The 26,607-nt window shown below is 43.4% G+C and overlaps 1 protein-coding gene across 6 annotated transcripts in view; it reads right to left on the reverse strand.

The window, feature by feature from the left end:
• TNC (tenascin C) overlaps nucleotides 1-26,607 on the reverse strand; it is a 94,228-nt gene that overhangs the window by 24,494 nt on the left and 43,127 nt on the right. For 2 of the 6 annotated variants that reach the window (XM_044992975.1, XM_044992974.1), the window contains exons 7-15: nucleotides 26,163-26,432; nucleotides 24,804-24,989; nucleotides 23,155-23,244; nucleotides 22,031-22,294; nucleotides 19,026-19,385; nucleotides 14,249-14,668; nucleotides 11,302-11,574; nucleotides 8,104-8,376; nucleotides 5,712-5,984 (exon numbers count right to left, since the gene is read on the reverse strand). In XM_044992975.1, coding sequence (XP_044848910.1) covers nucleotides 5,712-5,984; nucleotides 8,104-8,376; nucleotides 11,302-11,574; nucleotides 14,249-14,668; nucleotides 19,026-19,385; nucleotides 22,031-22,294; nucleotides 23,155-23,244; nucleotides 24,804-24,989; nucleotides 26,163-26,432 — 2,409 coding nt within the window. The remainder of the gene's footprint in view (nucleotides 1-5,711; nucleotides 5,985-8,103; nucleotides 8,377-11,301; nucleotides 11,575-14,248; nucleotides 14,669-19,025; nucleotides 19,386-22,030; nucleotides 22,295-23,154; nucleotides 23,245-24,803; nucleotides 24,990-26,162; nucleotides 26,433-26,607) is intronic. The other 4 variants (XM_044992976.1, XM_044992977.1, XM_044992978.1 and 1 more) reach the window with 4 other exon arrangements.

The raw sequence follows: 26,607 nt of genomic DNA on the forward strand, positions 1-26,607 counted from the left end.
AGGCTTGAGCCCATCTCTACTTAAAAGCCACATGGCTCTTCAAAACTCAGGCAACTTTGGGGCGCCCCGTGGCCTTTGTAGGAACTGAGACATTGTTTCCCTCATTCTCCCATCCACAGTATTAAGCCACTTAATAATCTATAAGTCCTCGAGCTTTGATGGCTGCACAGTCATGTGCCAAAGGCTTTGTTAGAATTTGATGCATGTGGAGCGCATGACATGGGCAGACCCAGGTGCCAGCTCTGGGCAAGGATTTAGGCCGCAGCCGAGCACTGACAAATTCAGTGCTGGAAACCCGTCTGTTTTACCTGTGCATTAGTATGGTTTAGATGGGTATTGGAATTATAACAACGGGTTTCGTGTTTAGACTCTATGAAATGCTTGCAAGTTGCTGCATGCACTAATCTCACTTACAAACGGGCAGGGCTGTAAGGTAATATTGAAGTTTTTGCTGTGGAACTGTAAAAATGTTTGCTCAGAAACTGTGAACCCAGCCAGGAGGGTTCGTTTCCTGTCCATCAAGAAGGCCTATCAAAACTAAATGGGCCACTGTGGGACATCACAATATAAAGACTTTGCTAATAGTTCCCCAACACCCAGGAAGAGGCTACCTGCCAAAGGGCTAATTCCAGTCTGGAAGAAGGAACTAAAAATAGCTGACAAGAAAAAATGTTCATCTCTTTTGCTGTTTGGACTCTCACAGGACACAAAAGAGAAGCCGAGATCCCCAGGGTCAAACTGGTTTAGTCCTAAAAGACATTCAGAGCTGACAGATTTCTACAACTGTGTCACCGTCTGAAACCATAGACTGGTTTGCGTGCATATGTTTGCCTGCTTTAACCTTGTAATAACGCATTCATTTCTTTTCTTAGTTAATAAATCCTTAGATAGTTTACTAATGGATTGGCTACAAGCGTTGTCTTTGGTGTCAGATCTAAGGTACAAATTGACCTAGGATAAGTGACTTGTCCTTTGGGAATGGGAGTAACCTGAATATTTTGTGATCTAAGGTGTATAGCAACCAACTGTCACTAAGTCCAGCTTGCCTGGGTGGCAAAATAGACTGGAATGATCAAAGGGACTGTCTGTGACTCCATGGTAAGACTGTTATAGTGCTTTAGGAATTCATACTTGTACTGGGTCGGTGAAATGTAAGCATAGAACATACAAGCAGTTCGGGGTCTCTGCCCTGCTTCTTGACACTCTGGTGCTTATGGTCATGGTCCAGACAGCATGACAGAGTGGTTTAAGGGATTTATACTCCTCTCCTACTGAGCATCCCCAAGAAATACTAGATTCAACTCCTCGTAGGTTTGGTTTGTTGGAGCCTTGATAAATAAATAAAGGATCTAAAACATTGAAATTATTTTCTAGAAACAGGTTTACATGCACTACAGGCAGAAAGAATTCATTGGTTTGCAGGGAGCAAAGCATAGCATAGACTCATAGACTTTAAGGTCAAAGGGACCATTATGATCATCTAGTCTGACCTCCTGCACAACGCAGGCCACAGAATCTCACCCATCCACTCCTGTAACAAACCCCTAACCTATGTCTGAGTTACTGAAGTCCTCAAATCGTGGTTTAAAGACCTCTAGGTGCAGAGACTCCTTCAGCAAGTGACCCGTGCCCCATGCTGCAGAGGAAGATGAAAAACCTCCAGGGCCTCTGCCAATCTGCCCTGGAGGAAAATTCCTTCCTGACCCCAAATATGGCAATCAGCTAAATCCTGAGCATGTGGGCAAGACTCACCAGCCAGCACCCAGGAAAGACTTCTCTGTAGTAATTCAGATCCCACCCCATCTATCATCCCATCACAAGCCATTGGGCATATTTACCCGCTAATAATCAAAGATCAATTAATTGCCAAAATTAGGCTATCCCATCATACCATCCCCTCCATAAACTTATCAAGCTTAGTCTTGGAGCCAGATATGTCTTTTGCCCCCACTACTCCCCTGGGAAGGCTGTTCCAGAACTTCACTCCTCTAATGGTTAGAAACCTTCGTCTAATTTCAAGTCTAAACTTCCTAATGTCCAGTTTATATCCATTTGTTCTTGTGTCCACATTGGTACCTAGATCAGGGAAACTTGCCTTCAAATCTAGCAATGCCACATTTGCTACAGGGAAGCATCTGTACTTTGGAGCAGCAAAGAACAGGACAGGAGAAGGCAAACACTGGTTCATTTGTAAAACTCTACCATCAGGGAGGGAGGGCATAGTCAGTGCAAACTGCATCCTTGGGGCTTCAGTGAAGTGCTTGTGCAGACTGCCTTATGCAAGGGAGGCTAATGGAGCATAATGCCTCTGCTGATGGTGTTACTTCTGTGTTTTACTGGAGTGAGGAAGAAAAGGATAGATAATGAGACATGAGCTTCTGGATGCATGCGCATGCAGGATGGCTGGTCGAGGCAAAGCATACAAAGAATGGAGAGAAGCTGTAGTGACAGCCTCTGTTATTGTGATACGATGTGCAAGGAATGCTTAGTCTTCAAGGAGTATAAATGGATTGGAGGCAGCACTATCATACATGCATGGCTGCCAGGTTATTATATTAGATCTGATCTGGGTAAAGAGTGAAATAGCAACAAGAAATGGGCTGAATCTTGACGTCCTCTCTTACTGCCACATGTAGGGGTTCAAATAGGCACGAGGGTGCCCGAAGTCCTGGCCCTTTCAATTGCCACGTGTCCTGCAGAAAGGAGACGCCCATCTCACAGATGATTAGTGTTATTCCGTGGGACTGACCCCGGAGGACAGGCGGAATTTTAAAGGCCAGGGCTGCTCTAAATAGCCAAGAGTTGAAAAGAGGCCTAGAAGGCATTCAGGTTAGATAAATGGGCCCACGAAGTTAACCTTATTTCTTGAAAGCTCGGAGGGGAAGGTTAATTGCAGCTGAAGTTAGGAATAAAGATTTGGATGGGTTCTTAATTCACCTGAACCTGTTCTCCCTTCCCTCGCCCTAAAACTGGACGATCAGTTTAAGTGTCAACATTACTCAGTTTCACAGAGAAACAGCCAGCACAGTTCTCTCCTTTCCTCCACATTAATCAATAATTTATTTATTTTTTTTACACAAAAAAACCCCCGCGCACAAAGCAGCAGCCTTTAAATGGGTACCTGTCACGACAAAAGCAGTGAGGGGCTCTGTGCGGACCCCCGCATTGGTGGTGCCCTGAATGTTAATATCATAGCCAGTGTAATCTGCCAAGCCTGAGATGCGAGCGCTGCGGGCCCCTCCTGCCACCGTAAGCTCCTGCGGCGCGTGGGCTGCATAGGAATCTCTAACATTTATAACAAACTTTGCAAAAGGCCCATCTCTCGCAGTCCATGAGAGGTTGAAGCTGTCGGGGGTAACGTTTGTGAGTGTGAGCGTGCCCAGCTGTGGCTTGGCCTCTGAAGGAAAGGGAACACAGGTGAAGAGAAAGCATTACTGAGAGCAGGGCAGTGCTTAGTAGCAGAAGAGCGTTATGGCTACTGAAAGGTGTTGAGCAACATAGCCAGCCTTTACCATCTGCTGAGCAATGGGTGAAGAAACAAGGAGCTGGGCATTGCAAATAGCCATTGACAAGGGCTTTAAATTTAACCTCTTGCAGGTGTTTATTAGTTTTAATTTTTTTTCTTGCTCTTTTTTGTTTAGGGTTAAATGTATGCAATGGTCTGGCCTAAACTTGGGCCTGATTTGCAGAAGTGCTAAGCACGCACAACTCCCCGTGAAGTCCAAGGGAACTGCAGATGCTTAGCACCTCTGAAAATTAGGCTCTCGATGCCAGCATAAATCTGAACCATGACTTTACTTTTGCAGGAGGCCAACTCTCTAAATGATGGCACACTTCATGTTAAAGTGCTTTACCAAGCAGGTCAGGATCATTATCCTCACTGTCCAGATGGGGAAACTGAGGCACAAGTGAGTGAAGAGATTTGACCAAGCTCATGCAGCAGGCCAGTGGCACACCCTATCCACAAGGTCACACTGTGGACCGCTGAATGGAGGACACAAGATCACTGCAACCCCCTTTTTCAGGCCTTTATAATTCTTCTTAGGGAAAAATATTCTCTTTTGACATAAATTTCATTCTCAAAGGAATAACTTGGGAAATTGGAGTCAAATCCATCCAGCTTTCATATAATTCAACAACGAGGAATCTATTGAAACTAGGGTGACCAGATGTCCTGATTTTATAGGGACAGTCCCGATTTTGGGGTCTTTTTCTTATATAGGCTCCTATTACCCCCCACCCGTCCCAATTCTTCACATTTGCTGTCTGGTCACCCTAATTAAAACCCCATTTGTTAAAATGTTTTAGGGACATGAAAGTGTTGGTTAAATGGAGTCAGTGATATTCAGGGGGAGTTATTGGGTAAGTGACTCACGCTGGGGGACGTAATCATGACAACAACAGAACAATTAAAGAACAGAGAGAGACCTATAATGAACTGACATATGAACTGACGCAAGTTACCGCAATTTACCCACCCAAGACTTAGGTTAAATGGGCCAGGAGCGTTTGTTCCCCATCCACTCTGCTGCCTTGGTCTAGTCCAGGAGCAGGGACATCTCAGTGACCCCAATTAAGGATGCATGCTGGGACTGTCATCATGCAGAGCCAGCATGGTTGGTAATGAAGTTGTCATGGCGAGAGCTCGGTGCCTGGGGAGATGGCGGAGGAGATCAGAAAGTAGTCAAGATGCAAACATACGTAAAGGAGAATGTGGTGAAACCAGGCACGACGCTATCAGTCTTGCATGCAGGTTGAAGAGAACAATCTTTTCCACACCGAACCCGAAATGGGCACATTCCTTCACATGCCATTTGCCCCCAGCTCAGGCAGGCCCATGTCATGGCACCCAGATTTCAAAGGTTACTACATGCAACACAAGTTGAAAATCTCTCCAGGCAAGGCTTAATGAGTTCTCAACATCCTGTAGTCACCATCAGCACTGGAAAGGCTCTGGCATCCACTGGAAGGCACTGTGGTGCCCATTCCCCTACAAGATTCACTGGCAACAGTGCAAGTGATAGTGTACGGGGCCGAACATCAAGAAGGGATGGATTTCCTTTTCAATCCCAGCTCACTGCTGGGGGGGATGTGTAAAGATGCCAGGCAGAAAAACACTCTTGGTATCAGCACAGAATAACTGGACCACTCCATGCAGTTCCTGTTGGTCATTTAACATGCTACCCAAAGCACCAGTAAAAGATACAAATGCCATGAGAGACATTTGACCTTTACAAACAAAGAACCAAAATGGCATGCAGTTGCCTTTCTGGTATAACAAAGACATAGCGTCCATTCCCGTGATGAGAAAGATCACAGGCAAATGAGGAGCGAGGGTGTGGAATGAACACACAGAGTATTCCAAGTCAAATGCAAGGATGTTTCAGAAAATCATCTGGAGCAATTCCGTTATATATACAGAGAGCTTGCAGATAAGTGTATATATAAATAAACCAATCAAAGGTTTACCATTGTGCTTCCTTAATTCTGGGGACACTTTTCAGCCATTTCCAGGGTCCCAAATCCGCTTCTTTCAAAGCAGTCTTGGATTCAGCTTATTCCAACCTGTCCCCATAGTGACCCTTTCTTTAATTTACTAACGAGGGCCATCTAGATGAGGAAAAGTGATGTCACTTTGGAGCCACGTTCTAGAGCAGTTTGGTGGACAGGAAAAGAAAGAATAGAAAAAATAAATCTGGAAGGTGAAATACCTGTGGTAACCAGTGCCGTCAAAGTCTGAGAACCTTGGCCATCAATTAGACCATGCAGTTGGACAGTATAATTAGTGGCGGCTCTTAGGTTGGTGATTACAAAACTTCGTGAGGCCCCTGGCACCGTGTGCACCAGAGAATCCAAAGGCAAGTCAGAGTTTATAACTTCTAAAACAAAGCGATCAAAGGCAGCATCCTGAGCTTCCCATGTGAGGGACACACTGTCTGAGGTAGCGTTTGAGACAGTTAGTTTGCTAAGGAGAGGTTCGTCTACTAGAGGAAGAAAAACAAATGGAAATGTGTCGGAATTATTAGAACCAAAAATAAAATAAAATAAAATCAATGTCAGAGGAGTCAGAGATGGAAAAGACCTATTTAATCACATTTTCTGCACCATGACCCCATCATCTTAGCCAAAATCTCATCAGAATCCCCCTCCCATTTAGCAGTATGACATCGGCAGCATGATTTTGACCCACTGACACCTGTTTGCAATCCTCTTGGCACCTTAAAGACTAACAGATTTATTTGGGCATAAGCTCTCATGGGTAGTGAGATGGGTACCCAGAAATCACCTACTACAGGACAGGCCCAACAAGGAAAATAACAGAACACCACTGGCCATCATGTACAGCCCCCAGCTAAAACCTCTCCAGCGCATTATCAACTATCTACAACCTAACTTGGAAAACGATCCCTCACTCTCACAGACTCTGGGAGACAGGCCAGTCCTCACTTACAGACAGCCCCCCAACCTGAAGCAAATACTCACCAGCAACTACACATCACACCACAGAAACACTAACCCAGGAACCAAACCCTGTAACAAACCTCGTTGCCTACTCTGTCCCCATATCTACTCTAGCAACACTATCAGAGGACCCAACCACATCAGTCACACCATCAAGGGCTCATTGACCTGCACGTCTACTAATGTTATATATGCCATCATGTGCCAGCAATGCCCCTCTGCCATGTACATTGGCCAAACCGACCGTCCCTATGTAAAAGAATAAATGGACACAAATCAGACATCAGGAATAGTAACATACAAAAGCCAGCAGGTGAACACTTCAATCTCCCTGGACATTCTATAACAAATTTAAAAGTAACTATTCTTGAACAAAAAAACTTCAGAAACAGACGTCAAAGAGAAACAGCAGAACTAAAATTCATTTGCAAATTTAACACCATTAATCTGGGCTTGAATAGGGACTGGGAGTGGCTGGCTCACTACAGAAGCAGCTTTGCCTCTCCTGGAATTGACACCTCCTCATCTATTATTGGGAGTGGACCACATCCACCCTGATTGAACTGGCCCTGCCAACACTGGTTCTCCACTTGTGAGGTAACTCCCTTCTCTTCATGTGTCATTATATAATGCCTGCAGCTGTAACTTTCACTCCATGCATCTGAAGAAGTGAGGTTTTTCACCCAAGAAAGCTTATGCTCAAATAAATCTGTTGATCTTTAAGGTGCCACCAGACTCCTTGTTGTTTTTAAGGTTAATGTAGGCACCTTGTTTTGAGATAACTTTGTGCAGGGAACCGTTTTCAGAGGTCATATGAATGGCGTCAATAGGGGTAATAAAAGATTGCTGCATGTGATATAGTACCCTCCCGTGAGTAATCCATCTACGTTTGTAATTTGCTAGCTTTCTACTTCCAGTTTAATTTTGCACACACACAACAATAGGATTCCTTCTTTCCTTTGAACGGCTGTGCTACAGAGAGATCCAGATGTGAAACTTCAGGCTGTTCTAGGTGCTAAGAGCAAAATCCATACCTGTGCAGCCAGCCAGCCCAGGGCCGTGAACCACTTCAGTCCCGTGTAAAACCTAATCTGAGGTTTTAAATGGGATTAAAATAGTGCATAGGCCTTATATAATTCCTCTGCCATGGGGTCAATTTCATCCAAATCCCATTCAAAAAGTAGAAAAACCTTTGCCTATACATCTGCCTATTCAAGAGAAATAACCCCCCTAAATGCAACGTAGCAGATACGAACACATGTTGCAACGCTGAGGTGTGCCTAGAGAAGTATTGGCTCCATGCTCAGCCCCATAGCAAACTTGTTGAGGTTCTCCTCTGTACCAGGACTGCCCCTGCTCGGATGGAGCCGAGAGGAAAGAAAGCTGATTATTTCCGTTGCGAATAAGAACATCGCTCATCGCCGTGGTTACTTTTCCCTGCACTGGACAGGCGGGTTAAACATAATTTTACAGGTTAAAATAACGCCCGCAGCTCTTCATCAGAAGGCATTGTAGGGTGAGGTAGAGGATTTGGTGTCGGGTGTTTGGCTGGGGACGGTCAGGGTGTGGGAAAGGTCACGTCCTGTAAAGAAGAGTTAGGAGAAAGCCGAGTATGTTAGTATGTGAGGTAGGTTTATATACCTGTAGTAGCTGCAGCACTTATTGTCTTTGTGCGGAAACCACGTGTGCTCCCAGAGAGGTAGACAATAAAATCAGTTTTGGGGGAAAGCCCTGAGATATGAGCAGTCCTTAAGTTGCCTGAAATGTTGAACTCCATGGGGTCCAGTAACCTGCTAGAATCAATAATTTCAATGGTAAAGGTCTTGAAGGCCTCATCCGGGGCTGTCCAGGAAAGGTTGAAGCTTTTGGGGGTAATGCTGGAAACCATTAGCTCACCAACTTCAGGTTCTGCTGCTAAAGAGGAAAACAGAATGAGTGAGAATTAGATGCCCCCTCTGAAGCCTTGTGTTCAGAAATGCTGTGCTTGCATCTACAACTGCCATAGTTCTACCATGAAAAGGGGAATGGAGGGTTCGATTAACAGGTTGCTGCAAGCGGACATGAGTTAAGGGGAAGAAAGTCACAAAGAGAAAGTGTCTAACAAGGCCACACGAATGAAAGCTGTCAGACTGCAATGGTTGCCCAGGCTTCTGAGCGCAGCCAAGCATCCTTGAGTATGTCTTCACTGCAGCTGGGACCAGGCTCCCCAGCACAGGTAGACAGACACACACTAGCTGTATTCAAACTAATGTGCTAAAAATAGCAGTGTAACTGGGATAGCATCGGCAGCTGCTCAGGCTAGCCACCTGAATACCAACTAGGGTGACCAGATGTCCCGATTTTATAGGAACAGTCCCGATTTTTGGATCTTTTTCTTATATAGGCTCCTATTTCCCTTCACCCCATCCCAATTTTTCACATTTGCTGTCTGGTCACCCTAATACCAACCCACATGGACCCTCTGGGTATCTACTTGGATGGCAAGCCCAAGCCTCCACCTATGCTACCTCCTGCTACTCCGCTATTTTTAGTGTGCTAGCTCACACCGAGCTAAGACATGTCTGTTTACTAATACTGGGAAGCACATTCCCAGCTGCAGTGTCGACGTACCCTTTGAGGTCTAAGCATGAAAGCAGATGTGTAAGAACACACCGAGGCCCTTAAAGACTTGGAGAATACATTTCACGGCTTTAAGATAAGCTGAAACTAGATCCATGGCTTGGTCAAGGAGAAAGGGCCAAGTTTCATTTGAGCTTTTCCTCTCTCCCTTCCTGTTTAAAACACACGAAAGTTGGCATCTAGTCCTGGAGCTTGAGCCAAAGTACAAAGCTGTGGTAGCTTCCTGGGGCTTCCTTCCCTTCTGCAGATATCCCTGACAGGCCCCCAAAAGGCGCAGAACATTCTGACAATGGAAAATCCCCCCAGAAATAAAAGTCCTGAAAAGCCAGGTGGTGAATGTGACTGGAATAGGCGGAACACTTCAGTAGGGTGTCCTCTGCTGTTTCCATTAAACTAAGAGAGACAGAGCAATGCATAAGCCATACTTCGGCAGGACACTGTGGGTATGTCTACATGGCAAGCAGAAACCCGTGGCAGCGAGTCTCAGAGCCCCAAATCTAGAGATTTGGATTTGCGCTACAGTGCTAAAAATAGCAGTGTAGATATCCAGGCTTGAGCTGGGGTCTGTTTTCTTTTTAACCCCCTAAAGTTTACTTTCTCCACCTAAAGGACATTTATGTCCACTGTGTCTAGACTATAATCTGATATCAACCCATACTCAGAACTCCTGATGGATGCTTTCAGTGAAAAGTCAATGGCAGTATACGGCGCAAAGCGAGCAATTCATGTCATAAAAACCACTCTAGCCAAGCGCATCACCGCAACAAGCAAACAGTGCATCCTCATTTTGGTAATTCAGTTACAAATTTTCCTAGCTCCTTCTGGCTGCTGGATAAAATGTGCCCAGAGAGAGCAAACGAGTAAGTCTGAGCCATCCTCCAAGCTAGAGAGAAGTCGCAGCAGGTTGCAAAGGGCTTTAAGAAAGGATTCTGTGAATACTGTCTGAAACAGATCATTAGTGCATCTGACGGAAGAGCCACTGTGTCTCAGCTATTGTCACTGAGTAAATGAGATATAGAAAGTCGCATTAATTATAGCCTAAGTATCTAGAAGTGGCAGTGGCATGGAACAATCCAAGGAAGGATACGTTTGACTTGTGACAGTAGAAGTGCACTGTGCTTAGGTAAATGAGAGTGGTTGCAAACCACTGCATAGGTAAATGAGAGTGGTTGCAAACCACTGCAAGTACAGAGCAGGTAGAGCAAATGAACAAAACCCTGCAAGGTGAAGATGAAGGACAAAATCCAAATTGGAAGGGAAAGAAAATCAAATATCTGACTGGGCAGGTGGAACACGTGGTCTAGGTTCTCTTTATCTGAGGGTTAATTATTTAGAGTTTTGTAGATCATTAAAACAATGTTGGTTTTTATTGATGAGCGACAGGCCTGAACCAAAACCATGGAACATCTTTGAACTTTGAGGGATGCAAGATCTGGATATGAATGTGGGGACTAGTGCCCATCTCTGCTTTTCACCAACCCAGATACCATATTTACATCAGTGAAAGGGAAATGCATATCAGTGAAAGGTGCAGAGATGAGTCATACAAATTACTTTCATTATTATTGATAATATTATGCAATTTTTGGTTGTGTAAAGCCTGAGTCTCCTCTCACCTACACCAGCTTTACACAGCTGTAATTCTGTTGACTTTAGTGGAGTTACTCCTGATTTACACATTGTGAGAGCAGTAACAGATTCAGACTGGTTAACAGCCCAATACAGGAGATCACCCCATAGCAGTAATTCCATATTGTTTTTTTGTGCATTGTTTTGGAAATAACTTTTGGAATCCAAAAAACACAGGTGCTCATGGCCTTGAGTATCTGGGCTATAAAGTCAGGTTTTCATAGCTTTCACAGGGCAACGTCTGCTCTTTCTGATCATGTGCAATGAACATTTGGGTCTTGCAATTAGTTCCAACCAGAGAAGTCAGTAAAATAAGCAAAAATAAGTCATTTTAAGGACACATGGGAGCTCCTGAAAGCAAATGACAGCATGGTGGTCCTGAGACTCTCACTAGAAAATCTGATCATCATGAGACATTTCCAGGCATGATATGTTCAGCCAAGCTTTGATAAGCCTCTAGGATTAAGGGTGCTCATGCAAAAGAGGGCAGACATTCAAGCTCTCACTGGACGCTGCAATAGCTCTGGCCTATATGCCTCTCTGCAAAGAAGGAAGGAGCATGGAAAGTGATGAATGAATTAGAAAGGGTACCTGTTGTGGTGTTAACAGAAAGGGGTTTGGTCCTGTAGCCCTGAATCACACCATAAAGGATGACAGTGTAGGGCATGTTAGCCTTGAGGCCAGTAACATTCACAAAGCGCAGGCTGCCTGGGACTGTGAGATTCCGAGCGTCTTCTGGATTGTTAGGCTCCTGCACCTGAATGACAAAAGTCTCATAGGCCCCTTCTGCTGCTGTCCAGTTGAGTTGGAAACCATCCCAGCTAACCTTCGATACTGTTAACTTCCCGAGCTCAGGTTCCTCCTCTGAATAAAGGACAGAGAGTCAATTAGTTACTCAAATTACAGATTAAGGTAACCAATAAATGGGGTGCTACCTGATGACTTTCCATGCTAATGAATTTCGATTAGAATTAGTGTACCTATAGATGCACTATAACATAAACGTATAGATTTACGTCTGTCCTTGGTAACTCAGTGGAAAGCTTCCTTCAGAGACTTGGCAATGCAGAGCCGTACAACAAGGAGAGAGCAACAATAATAAATAATCAGCATTTTAATACTATAATATTTCATGTAGGAGGCAGCTTTGGAGCTTAGAGCATTTTACAAACATTAATTAAGGCTCCTTATGAGGCAAGTCAGTATTTCTATAACCATTTTACAGCTGCCATTAACAATTCAATGCTTGCCACTCTAAAGTGACTGTGATACTGCAGTATGTCCCATTTCAAGGTTAGACAGGTACAGATGTTCAAGTAAGTACTGAGGGCTGTGAATTTTATGTTTTTAATGGTGTCCGCTTGAAGAAAGGTTGGTTTTGTTTGTTTGTTTTTAAAAAAAATCAATTCCTAATTCAACATGACAAAGAATGAATAGTGGTTTCTCTGCCTGTACCTGGCCATTTTTAGATATTTGCCCTAATTGTGGTTAACACAAGTTTAATGAGGGCAGATAACAATAACTTCCTTGAAAAGACAAGCTTATTATTTCAAAATAAGAATCTCAGGGACATGCTGTCGAAAGCCTTCCTGTGGTGAGGGAAGACAACTGACAGACCATAAGCTTTTCAAAGTCAGGCTGGAAAATAGCATCTTCTAATCTGTTGGTTATGCATGGGGAATCTCCTCTTTTAATCTGTGGCTACCTTTTGGACTGGACCCATTCCATCGCTCTTGTCTCTCTTATCTGAATGGCTGAAATCAAGGTAAGACAGCCGTAATAATGATGACAGGGCCTGATCGTGCAACCCTTACACACGTTGCTGAGCACTTACTTGTGAGAGAGGTTCCACCAGGACCTGGTTTGCAGTTATACTCCTTTAAGCCACATTGGTGTAAGGTGCTTTAAAGGTGTGCACCCATTTTATGGCAGGCTGGTGTATAGGGGCCTTAGTGTAAATGAGAACCAGGCCCAATGAGATTACTTGTGTAGTTGCTCATCATGTAAAGTAAGGGTTGAACATAGTGTGTGTGTGCTTGCGTGTATACATTAGGGCACGCAATACCATATGGGCTTAATTTTCAGAAATGCCGAGCCATTAGGAGCTTCCATTGACTTAACCGGGTTTATGAATACGCAAGCCCTATATCTCTGTATAGGAAAGTGATATCACTCAGGTCTACTGAAGCACCAACCAGCTGCCTCCCATCCCCCTGTGACCCTGGAGAGATGACATTGTACAGAGCAACTTTTCACATCCATGCTGCTCAAGAACTTTGCACGAGCTGTTTTAATGAAAATAGGGCTCAGACACGCATTATGATACAACGCAAATCCTGTCTAGGTAGCACTGTTCAGCTGGAAAGGGAGAATGCAGGCTGGAAAAGAAATCAGTGATCATTTGATGGCAGTAGAGATAAATAAGACATTCCTTTAAAATCAAAATACACCCCCCCCCAAAAAAAGAAGTCAAGTCACAGCAAAGTCTTTCAAGGAAAAACATTCTCTATTTTGCAAATGCCATAACAACTTAAAAGCCATTCAGATTACCCTGAACATAACATTCAATTTCCATTCTCTTCCAAGATGCAGGCTCACAAAACCACTTTTCCTTTCAGTTTCCCGTTCAGGGACATGCATGTTTCATCTGGAAATGCATCCAACTCCCATCATGCTCTCCTGTTCTCAGACACAAATCATGCAATGCACCAATTCTGGTTGCTGGGGCGCTCAGCCAGCCTCACCCGTAAAGCCTGGACAACAGAGATGACGACGACACGGGGAGTGAGAGGAAGAGATGATGTTTCTTAGATTAAACAAAAAAAAAAGATGTAACACATCATAGAAAAAGATGAGACTGTTCTAACCATTCCCGGGGTGTTCGATGGCCTGGGTAAATCCTGTGTCTCACACCAACAGTGATTTTTGTACTGGTACGTGGACTGGGAATATTGCTAGTCTATTATCTATTTCTCCAACTGTACATTTGCATCTTGGTATTTGATCATTAGTGAATTGCACTCAGTTTATACGATTGTTTCCTTTTACTGTTGTATTGTTCAGGGAGAAATGAATGTGCTAAAGGAAAATAAGAGGCTGTTTAAAAACTCTGAAAACCCCCACTCACAATGTGTTACAAACTTTTTTTTTCCCCTTCAAACATCATCACTTCCATGGAAACCCTGCCCAACACTACCTCCTTGCAATCTTCCTTTTGTTTGGTTCACAATCCAAACAAAACCCAGTCACATATCCTGCTATTTCCATGTGTCTTGTAAATAGCTGATGCATCAAATCCCCTCTTTGCATGCAATTTGTAAAGGGAGAATCAATGCTATGTCCCTTCAAAAGCTGGATGGGGAACTGTCCATGCTACATAACTCAATGCCCTCATTCCAAAGCAACAGGGGTTTTGTCCCATGCAGAAAATAATTTCATGAAGCCTGGCATTTCTGCAATGGAACTGCAATATGAGATGAAACCCAGAATGTCAAAGCAGAAATGAGAACATATGGATAACAAAATCCATAGAAAATACCTGTGTCAGTTAGAGCATCCAGTGACTGAGAGAGCTGACCTTGAATGCTTCCGCGGAGAGTGATCAGATATTGTGTGCCAGCTGTGAGATTGGTAAATTCTGTTTCTCGTAGGTTTCCTGGCACAAAGATTTCCTGGGTCCTGTTTAAGCTGGGCAGGCTTTTCAGAGTGATAAAGAACTGATCAAATAATGCATCTTGTGCTGCCCAGGACACTGTGAAACTATTGAAAGTCCTGTCTGTTATTTTAATGTCATGAAGTTGGGCAGTGGCTTCCAGGATGGAAAAATCAGTGGGCACTGAAAGCAGAGTGTGAGAATCAGTACTTGGGTTTGTTAAGTAACTTAGCTCAGTAGGTGCTGGGCTGGTAGGATTAAGTGTTGTTTCACTGTCTGATTCTCCAGATGCTGTGACTAGATGTGCTAAACAGAGGTAAATCACAAGTTAAGTTTTCCTTATAAAAAAAAAGGCAAAGAAACCAAATGACGCCTAACATCTGAGAAAGGTTAGTTTCTGCGGTTTGCATTAAAGGTCTCTAAATACAGAGAAAGCAGATGGGATAACTGATTGTTTGGAGACTGAATCCAGGTCGTAAGCAAAGGAAACATTACAAAGCATCATATCAGTCTCATACCTGCCATACTCAATGGCAGCTCTAGAGCATCAATCACGATAGCTAGCAATTTAAGGACACTCATTTTCAGTAGAGATACTGGACCAGATCCTCACCTAGTAGAAATCAACAGAGCTTCACTGACTTCCATGGAACAATGCTGATTTACGCTGGCTAAGAATTTGGCCCTCAATCTCTCAAACATGCCTTCAAGCCACACAATAGGACAGCTAATGCTGCTGATGGAAACCAGAAATGGAACGCATGCTAGGACTGCAAACATATCGAATACAGACTGAGAATTCAGCGCTAGCAGTAGCATTGCAAAATTTCTTCCGACCCTAAGAAAAACAAACTTGGAGCTGTTGTCTGTCTGTACACATGCCGCATTCTTAAAAAAAAAAAAAAGGAGAGAAAATGTGAACCTTCTTCCTTTAAAGAGTTCACGAGACAAAGAGATGAGCCAGCACTTGCTCTGTGCACGGGGTGTCCATGCTACCCAAGAAATTAACATGCCTTAGATCACAATCAGCCTTTGGGGTTCTGAGGGTTACATAGAGAGAATGCCCATCTCAGTTGGAGGGCAACAGGCAGATAACTTTTCTGAGTCTTCAAGTAGCCATGCAGCATTATCTCTTCATTAGTGAACTAGCCACATCATTCCACACTGAAATGACTGCCCTGCTTTCTTGTCTCAATGGCATTCATTTAAAAGACAGTGAGCAGCTTCCACCATCAGGCAGATCAGCATAGGTACGTGCCCTTGATTCAATATCTGTCTCCAAACTGACAAGATACTAGCATAGCACAAAAATGTTTGCAGAAGAGAAAGAACAATTTAAACATCTTGAAAAAAAAGCAAAGCGATATCTAGAAAATACATTTCCAGCTCAAATACTCATGTATAGTACTTTTCTGCTGACCTTCAAGAAATCTGAAAGCCTATGGGAACAATTCACTTATAGTGGTCATGGATCAGTGTAGCTCTATTACTGACTTAGATAGAGTTCTACCTGATTTACTCCAGTGTGAGACCAGAACCAGGCCCTATATAGTGTATAACTGAAAGGCAGTAGCTTAATTATCATGATAGTACATTACCTACAATGACCACTACTACACTAATTCCCATTTTGCCAGTGAGGATACTGAGTTAGTCTATAGTTATTAACTGGCTTTATCAGAGTCATTATGTTAATGTGACGCCCCTGGGGGCGGGGGATTGCAGAAAGCATGCACCATCTAAATATTAACCTACTACGAGTCTGTAGGCTGCTGTTACACAGTGCATTTTGCCAAGAGATGCCACCCATTCTTTTCTAAGTATATGTGGCCGCAGCAGAATCTGAGGAGTGTGTTAATTTAAGGCAAATGCTGCCTAAATTTTGACCACTCTACATGCATGCTGCTAGCTAACATATATTGTAGAGTACATCCAACTATATAGACATGCATTGCATACATACACAGAACAGCAGAATTAGGAGAACAGCAAAATTATCACATAGATACAGGATCCATTATGCAAAAAGAAATGGAAATTGTGGAGACATGCAGAAAAGAATACACAACATGGAAAGATGCAAGTGGAAAAGGCAGCCTGATTTTATACATTCCCTTTGCACTTGCTGTAGAGATAAACACATAACTGAGGGGAAAGGGTGACAATTAGAGCTAGTTGACAATCAGAAATTTGACAAAAATGTCACAATTCAGAAAAGAAAAGGGAAAAGGTTTCAGTGATAGTGTCACAAAATTCTAGCCCTCCCCCTATTGGTTTGAGCAGATTCAAAGTTGATCAAAGGTTTTCAATTGCCAAAATATCAAATTTTGAAATTCCAAAATAAAAAGGGGAATTTTTGAAAAAAAAGGCATAATTTTCATCCTTTTTTTCTGTCCAGCCCTATGGAAAATGACTCCATTTTAATTATTCGCTCTATAATTTGCAGGCAAGGACTTAATTTTTTCATGCAGTCTGTTACTAATAGAAAGAAGGATGATGGAATATGTGAGAACTCCAGTGAGTAACTCACACGAAGGGGACACGCTTGCAACTAGTACTGAATTCTGGATCTTAATGTTACCAGTAGATTATACATACTGGGTCAAATGCTGCTCTTAGTTTTGCCCATGGGACTCCACTTATTCAGTTGGAGTTGCAGGGCATAAATTGGCCCATGGCAGGCAGGTAAAGCTACACTGTCCTATCATTTACAATCATTTTATTGCAAAACTAGCTAGGGATACTGTTTGGGGGTTTAACAACAAGACCCACAAAGGGGGAACAACTGGATAAGTAGAGAGAAAACCCCTAATTAGCTCCAGAGTAACCCATAATAGAAAAATGTATGGCTTAGTGTACAGACGTAGAACTGAGACAGAAATGCAAGATAGCTGGATACGTGGAAAACATCCAGGTAATGTAGCTAGTGATAGCTATCAACGCATAAGAGATTGTTAACAACTAGAAGAATGGACAACAGAAAATGTAAGTATCAGTTTGATCGTTGAATAACAAAGTGTATGGGTGGCAGAGACATGTGAAGGTAACAACATTTAGATAAATGGACAAAAGAGAGACAAACTGGAAGCCCTGGATGGATGGGTGAAAGCCAGACAGAATGTTCCCTAGTAGAATGATGAATGAATAGCAGATGCACAGGAATTAAACACAAGGAAGGACATTTGGATGGACAACAGATAAATTGCTATGAGAATTCCTTGTCAAAGTGAAATACCTATATTTATTATCCTGAGGGTGAAACTTTCAAACTGAGGTGTCCCTTTTATACATATAGTCTATCCTTTCCTGTATGGAGGTTCTTGGGCCTTCTAGGGGAATTCCATTTTAATTTCTCACTGGTACTTTCACGATGAAGAACGTTAATGTCCTGCCTGGACGTCAGATTTCTCTGAGTGCTTGGGATGGAGCCGGGAGTGTTCCTTTCTACTATTTTTTGTTTTTTGGTCTTTTGCTTTATTTATTGGAAAGAGGTGGCCACAATCAATTCCTTGCCAGGTCTCTCATCAACCCAAGTTCTATGCCTCGGGGCTCTCATCCTCCCAAGATAGGATTTCGGCATCAGGGTCAACCATGAAACCTCCATCCTATTTTGGGCCCTCCATTTAAATATCCTTCTCTTCTGCCTCAGCTAGATGGTTACTTTGTACCATTGGAGAACAACAAAGGAAGTAATTGGTGGCCAGGATTTGATTTAAGGTCTTGCCTGTGGTGGATTAATATACCACAATGGCGACCATTAAAAATTCTGTATTGCCAGTAGTCGCTGCATACTGATATCTGCAATACCCATTTACGCCTCTGCTTCAAACGGGAATCAGATGTGGTAACTGTGTAGCATCTGTTCGCAAATTACTTTTCAGTGGTAACTACTGTAGGTTCCTGTCAGGCTGACTCACCTATTCATTGTTGATAAAGCTTATGCTACAATAAATGTGTTAGTCTCTAAGGTACCACAAGTACTCCTATTCTTATTGTTGATAATGTTACTTTGAGCGTGGGAAAACGGGGACACAACTTCAGATAAGGAGAAGCCATAAGAGGAAGAAGGACTGACACAGAATATTGAATATTGAGGGTCCTCAGCAGATAGAATGAATCTTCTTTAGTCATTCAACAGAGTCGGAAGCTATCTTCTCCAAGCCATGCTCCCATTCAGCTCTTGACCTGTAACTCACTTCCAGAGACAAGAGAGCATCTCATCCAAGACATGCCAATAGTCACTGAACAATCTGTGCACCGTTGCAGAGGAATGTTAAGCGGGCACTCAGCTATTATAAAGTCCATTCATTTATTTCCACATGCCACTCATGCGTAACGTATTACTGCCCCTGCTTCTCCAGCATCCACATTATGCTACTCAGGCACCGCTCCAGAACTGGAGCAGGGAGAAACAAAGATGCAATCTGACTGCTCAGTTTCCTCAAAGCTGGGCTATGTGATTACACTACAAATCGACTCTCTGCCTCGATAAATGTATTTGGAAAGTTATGCTGGAGAAATGGTCTTTCCAGCTAACGCATGGCTTATTCCCCTTTGCTTCTCATAGCATTCTAAACTGCAAGTCTACCATGCTCCTGGGTGGAACAATTAACAAAGTGGACCATGATTAGGGACCCCTTAGTTAATAACTGAAAGGATGTACCTGTTGTAGCCACAGCTTCAAGAGGATGGGAGCGCTGTCCTCCAATCATTCCGTACACCTTGATTTTATAGGATGTGTTAGCCTGGAGGCCATCAATCACAGTGCCTAAGGAGTCTCCGGGCATGAAGACTTCTGCAAGGGGCCCAGCTGCCCACGCCACCTCCTTGTACTCCACCACAAAACTAGTGTAGGCTCCTGAGTCCGCCTTCCACGAGAGACTAAAGCCATGCGCTGTCACATTGGAGACCACAACATCCCTCAGCGTATCCTCCCCCATCCCAGAAGCCTCTGAGCTCCAAGATCCAGAGGACTCATCTGGGCCGGGAGTTGCCTCCCACTTTAGATCTAGACTATGTGTGGCTATAAAGAAACAAACAAGCAAAGGGTAGAATATGAAATACTTAATTCCTTCCTTTTTTCCAAGAACAAAAAAGTCAGTGAACTGTGCACTTCGTACTTATTACCTGGCCGTGAGTAGAACCATCTAAGCAGATTTTGAAACCAGGACCTTGAGCACCAAAGCACAAACCTCTACCACATGAGCTAAAGGATCCATTCAATTACTTGGTAGCAGTAGATGACTGTTATCCACTAACGGGCTGGCCACTGAAGGAGATTGTGACACACCCTTTGCCAGCGTGCTACACAATTTGCAAAGGGGGTGGGTGTTGTTTATATTCTCAGAGGGAGATTGAAGAAAGTATGAGGGAGAACCAGCCAGACATACAATGCATAAGAAAATAAAGTCTTCAGCTCAAGGGCTGGAGCAATGCCTATCTTACAAGATTTCAGTAGGAAATAATTGACTGATGCAAACAAAAAAAACCCTGCAAAACAAAACCAAAGGCTCCCTGACCTCTGCAGGCCTGACGGAACAAGTCAGGGAGGATTAAGGAGAAAGACTAAAATACACAACATGGGTAAAGGAGGGGAACTTTGAAAGCAAACACTCCCTGCCCTAAAGCAGATTGCATTCTATAAGTTGCATATGAATCAGTTTCCTTTTTTTCCAAGTGAGGCCAGATCTCTCTTTTAATGAACAAGTTTTTCCAAGCTGCGTGTCCCTGGGTTCCTCCCCTGCATCCTTCCTAGGATACAAAGAGCTAGTTCGGTCCTAGTCATGCTCCTGGTGCCTTCCACTTGAATCAGTTACTCTCTGTTCCCTGCTGCTCTGTTCCCTGCCGCCCCGTGGTGAAACGGCCCGAAAGCCATCTATAGCTGTGGGCAGAGTGTGTGAGCTGACAAGATTTCTTTGCTTGGCCTGTGGACTGGAGGATCTCACACATGCTGGGACATGGACGGAATAAAGAAAGAAGCAAGCCCCAGTTCACACACCCACAAGATCTTGTTTTACAGCTCCTGATTCTTATGCATTTGGGATGCATCCGTCCCCAATCAAGGGACAGATCCCAGAGAAACGTTACATCAGCTCCTGCTGCTGCATCTCAGGTGATGCTTCAGGAGCTTCTCGGTTTATTCATGAGCCAAAGCAACACTGGTTTCGTGCATATTTTTTTTTAAAATTTCCCAAGAAGATAAAGAATAAGACTTGGGGAATTTGATTCTGATGCTGGAAATGACTAGCTTGTAAAACTCCACAGCAAGGTCCTTCTGATGTAACTTGTTTAAGTCTTTTCACCCTCTATGTGTATTTCCTGTGAGGGTCTGAAGATTCATCAAAGAGAAGGGGGAGAAACAACCCTGGAGAGATCAAAGCTTTCTTCATCCCCGCAGTGTAGACCTTCGGCTTTGTTCTGTGTGTCAGTGCCTCCTATGTTTTCTCCCACTTGGCTACAGGCCTTATTTATTCATCATACAATTTATTTAATGTGGATGTTTACAGCATATGAACTCTCAGCTGTCTTGAATTATCCAGCTCTGTAAACCATTTATAGGTACAGTTGGCATGAAAATTACAATGGAAAATAAAGTTGGGTTGGATTGGATTGACTGTGTGGCAGCAAAATAAGGTGCCAACTTTAATTTTCAGACTTCACAATACCAGGCAATGTTCTCTTGTCTACAGCTGCCAATTTGTACGATCTGGGATTTCTTGCATGGGTTTGACCTCTAGATGGAATTGAGGGAAAGAAGATGAAACTCTCAGGCCCAGATCTTCAGCTGGTGCCAACTGATGTAACCCCACTGTTTTCAGTGCAGCTATGCTGATTTATACCGGCTGAGTGCTAGCCCACAATATTTAAACATAAAACACCCTGAAAACATGTAGGAGCTGATTATCTTTTACACTAAGGCTGTAGCCTGACAGAGCCCTGTCTCTGGGCCACATTTACACACTGAACTCAACAAGAAGCCCCACTGTCTTCAGTAGAAACTCCTTGAGGAATAGGGTACTGCTCTCGGTGAATACTGGTGGAAGAATGGGCTCTCTTTTATAGAGAAGAGTAGCAGTCGTGCTATCCAATGGACTCAAGGGACTGAGACTAGCATTATGACATCAGCTTTCCTATGCTATTGAAAGAGAAAAATGGTAACTGGCAAAACACGAATTGTGAGGGCTCCAACCATGTTCTGATGCTTTCAGTGTCAAGAAAGGCTGCAATGAAAATTCATTAAGGTGTGCATAGGGGAATGTTAAAGGGATGTGTTGTTAATATCTTTGTCCCCCTTCTTCTTTGATTGCTAGAGTGTAGGGAAACAAAATAAACCATTAGACACACACACACAAAATCGTCCAATTTAAAGCAAAGAACGAGGTTGTACATTGCCTGCTGGGGAATAAGTGTATTATGTGGGTCTCCTTAAGGGATAAGCAAGCACACAACAGAGGAGATGGAGAGAAACAACGGTATAAGGAAAAGACATGGCTACACCTCAGTTAGGCTTTCACACTAGACAGAGAGTAACCAGGTTTTTGCAGCTAGCTGACGTGTTCAAAGCTGCTCCCCAGCAGCTTGGAAAGGCGGTGACATTCTGCTTGGACCATCTCACCCGCTCTTTAAGAGGATCTGACACAGTGCACCCATTCAGACCCTGTTACTTACCAGTAGACTCCTTCACCATTGCGGGTTTGCTCTTGTGCCTGCCTTTCTCTGCCACTAGGGTGATGGTATATTCTGTACCAGCGTCCAGCTCTCGCAAGATGTAAGAGGTGCTATCTGCTGGTATCTCAATTTCATTCTTCCTCCCAGAGGGGATCATGTACGTGAGGCGGTAGCGGTCAAACTTGGCCAGTGGTCTTCTCCAGCGGAGGGAGAGGGTCGTTTCAGTGTTATCACTGACCGCTAAATCCTTGGGATTATCCAGATCTGCACGTTAAACCACAGAGGTTATTTATACGTCAGAATTTTTTATGTTCCTTGGTGCAGGAGCTGTGTACTGCCATGTGGGTATTCTGTCAGCTAACTGCAGAAAGAGCCATCATTATACCTGCTGCCTTAATGGATTCACTGTATAACCCTAGCCTGATTTCCCTTTCTATGTCTTTCAGACCCTATTCCTTGGTCTAAGTAGTAGCAGGTGACGTTCCAATTATATGCAAACCAAACTGAATCCAGATCTCCCTCACGAACATTCATTTCAACAGGGCTGCATGGAGGAGAGGCAGAATCTGCCCCCCTGGTTTATTCATTTTTTAACGACACTCAGTTTCAGCCGGTAATTCCCGCATTGAACTGTGCGATGAATCTAGAGCACAGGTTTTCAGCCTGGCAGTCATGGGGAGAGTGGGTGCCACAGGCAGGTATCAGGGGGTTGCAATCACACTGCCCTTCCGACAGTGGTAACGGAAAGGGTGATACCAGTATGGAAACAGAGGTCTGGATACAAAAAAGGTTGAGATCCATTGAACTAGAGCAAGTTTTTAGGAAGACATTCAATCCTAGTTAAAAGACTTCCAGGGATGGAGAATTTGCCACATCCCTCACTAAGCCATCCCAATGGTTAATTATACCCACTATTAACATTTTATACATTTGGAACGGGACTATACCATATTTTGTGGGATTTTCCTCTTTTCCCCAGCAACAAAATTCACGTTTCGTGGAAGAGGCCATGAGGACTGCACAGTTTACAAGACAGCTACCCTTGGCCCTAACTGGGGCTCGTGAACGGCTCTGGCTTTTTTGCCCGTTTCCCCCCGTGTGGCCAAGAGAAAGGATCATCTCACCGGTTGCAGCATTGATAGTAGCCGGAGTACTTTCTCTGTCCTGCTTCACTGCTGTCACTCCAATGCCATATTCAGTTCCAGGCCTCAGACCTATGGTGAATATGCAGAGATGAGTCACTGTTTAGGGATGGGGCTAGATAAAATGTTTCTTGGTTTTGTTTTGCATAAGAAAGCTGTAGTGTGTGGTGGTGTGGGAGCTTTCCTTTGCTTTGAACATTAAGAGCCAAATTTTCAGGCAGTCTCTAGCTGGCCTCCAACGTGGAAGAAAAAAACTTTTGCATGCACAGTCAACTTGATTATTTATTATTGCATTACTTAGAGACTCCAACCAAGATCAGGATCCCTGTGTGCTAGACACTGTACAAACACATAAAAAGTGACAGTTCCTGCCTCAAAGAGATGCTGATTTAAATAAACTGAACCTGCACGAGTGTGCAGACATCCGTGTTCAATGTGAAAATCCCAACTGACTAACTGGCAGGCAAGAGGTCAACTTGCAAGCACAAAAAGGTGCATGCTCACTTTTGCAAGCACATGCAAAAGTGGCATGGAGAACCAGAGACTCGGTGTCCGATTTGTAAAGGTATTTAGGTGCCTGGAGATTCAGAGAGGCATCTAGAGAGAGGTCAAAGTGACCTAAAATCAACTGCCATTGATTTCAAAATTGATTTGAAAATTCCACTAGGCACCTATCTGCATCTTTAAATGCCTTTAAAAATCTGGCCCTCAGGCTGAAAATGTGGCTTTTGACAGGAACAAAGACACTGTGTTCCCAAGTTAGTAAAAAATGAGCCTCCTAATGTCTAAATCGTCTTCAAAGTCTTTTACATCCTGAATATCTTCTCTACCATAAAAGATTCAAATACACTTATTATCCCAATCTGCATGGATTTTGGTGCGTTTTTAAAGTCTCTTTCATATATTCACATTTCTCTTTACATCTCTCCAATGTGACTCTTTATAGCTCTATATTTTTGTAAATTCTTTGTAATCCAGTTAGAAGATACAATACTTTACACTCAGCGAGTCTCCTGTTCCTCTGTTGTGCATATAAAATTCTTAGTGCCGGGGAAAGTTCTGTTCATAGCAAAGGAAGAGCGGATCTCTCTAGATAGCTTATGAGACCCTACTGAAAACAATGCTGTTATTCAATATTGATGCAATTATGTTGTGATTATATAAATATTATGGTGGGCTGAGACACCAGCTAGGGACTTAAAATAAAGCCCAAACTCTGGTTCAATTCAAGAGCCCTTTATTCATGGCTAGTTTTATTAACCTAAGATTTCAAAACAGCCAACAGCTGGGAGGGGAGAGGACAAGGCCTTCTCCTTGAAGAAGCTTCCTCTTTGTTTTCAGAGCCCTGCTCCAGATCAACCATGTTACAGGCAGGGTACCTGGTTCTATTTGTAACCCCTTACATGCCTTTACATCTTGCCACAGGGCATCATGGTGATAGGAGGTCAGATCTCTGGATAGTTACTGGTGCCTGTTACATTAACAGCAGCAAAGAGTCCTGTGGCACCTTATAGTCTATAAGGTTAGTTTATAAGGTGCCACAGGACTCTCTGAGGCTTTTACAGATCCAGACTAACACGGCTACCCCTCTGATACTTGTTACATTAACAACAATCTCACTTTGATCCTACCTGTGAGCGTAGCCTTGGTTGTGGCCTGGTTACTCCTTGGCACAGTTATCTCAGCATGGTCTCCACCTGAGATGGGAGCAAACTTGATTCTGTAGTTATCAATGCTGGCTTGGCTGTTCTTCCACTCCAAGGTGATACTGTTGTCTGTCTGAGACACGCGCTTCAGGTTCTTTGGTGCATCCAAGTCTGAGGAGGGAAAAAAGGTTTTTTTCTCTCAGGACACAAGGAAAGAATGATTCAAAAGGCCTGGGATATGGTACCATCTACAAGATGAGATCAATTTTCCCACAGAAGTTACCACTTCAAGGAAAGCAGACACCGCCTGTGAAAATTTTTAATTTTGTTTAATTGAAAACCCAATTTTCCATCACATAAAAGTTGTGATGGAAAATCGTTGACCAGCCCTGGAATTCAGTATTCAAAAGATACACTCCAACCCTAGCCTAAAGGGATTTTATCTAAAAATTCCATGAGCTATCATAATTCACTCCCGTAATGGACTCAAGTCCTGCTTTGTTAAAACAACTCCACCCTGGAGCAAGCAAGGATTTAATTCTCTCTGTTCCATTTATTACCCAGCATTGTCATATGGCTTCATTAACAGATCCAAACCATGACTGCATGCTAAAATGCACACCTTTTACCAAAAAACCCCAATGAGGAGTCCTTGTGGCATTTTAGAGACTAACAAATTGATTTGGCATAAATAAATAAATACATAAACAAATCTGTTGTTAGTCTCTAAGGTGCCACAAGGACTCCTGAGACAGTCTGAGACAGACTAACATGGCTACCCCTCTGAAACCTTTTACCAAAGCATTCCCAGCATAACCAAAGGTGAAACTGAATTAAAAACAAAAGCAGGCAGTGGATTCCCAGGATGAAAAAAAGAAAAGAGTTCTCTTCTAATCCACAATGGATGTAAGCAGAATAATAGATCTGTTCAGAACTAGACACTGTGGTGATGGCAATTATAGGAAAACTTTAGATCAATAAACAGACGAGCAGGCAGATAAGGTAGGAGGAACACTGTTTGTTGTTGGGGGAAAAAACAGGAGATTCAGGGTAAAAGTATCAAAAGGTCCTAAACGATCTGGGAACCTAATTTCAATTTTCAAAAGGGATACAGGCACTTAGGAGCCTAAGTCTCTTGGAAAAGCAATGGGATCTAGGTTCCTAAGTAATTTTTGAAAATTTTACTCAACTTCCATAAACCTCTGTGACTGCTATAGTGCTGTGCTGGCATAATAATGGTGAAGTGAAGCAACATGCTACAGCTAATTAGCATGGATGTGTTGAGGGTGACTGGAGTGGAGCAGAAGACAAGAAGCTATGACCATCTCCGAACAAGCTCTTTACCTGTGACAAAGATTTCCTTCACAGGGTCGCTGGCCATGTCCCCGCGCCGAGAGATCAGCGTCACCTCATACTCTGTGTGTGGCTTCAGATTCCCAATTGAGTACTGGCTTTCATCCTCAGAGAGGTCGATGGTCGTCCTGTCCCCAGGAACATCCTTGGGTCCATAGGTGAGCTCCATGTCATCGATTTCAGCCAAAGGTTTGAACCATGTGATTAAAGCTGTGGTGTCTGTCACATCTCTTGCCTCAATCTGGCTTGGGCCATCAAGCTCTGTTATGGAAAGAGGAAAAACATGAATTTTCTGATCCCATCATAGAGAGATCAAACACAGTCTGGATATTGACCCTTAGTAGTTGAATCAAAGCAACATTAAAATGAGTGGCTCCTATTAGCTGAAACCCATTTTCATGTTGACTTACTTATGGCCCGTAATGTTCTACTGATG

This window comes from Mauremys mutica, chromosome 18 (assembly GCF_020497125.1).
Source record: "Mauremys mutica isolate MM-2020 ecotype Southern chromosome 18, ASM2049712v1, whole genome shotgun sequence".
Taxonomy (NCBI): Eukaryota; Metazoa; Chordata; order Testudines; family Geoemydidae; genus Mauremys; species Mauremys mutica.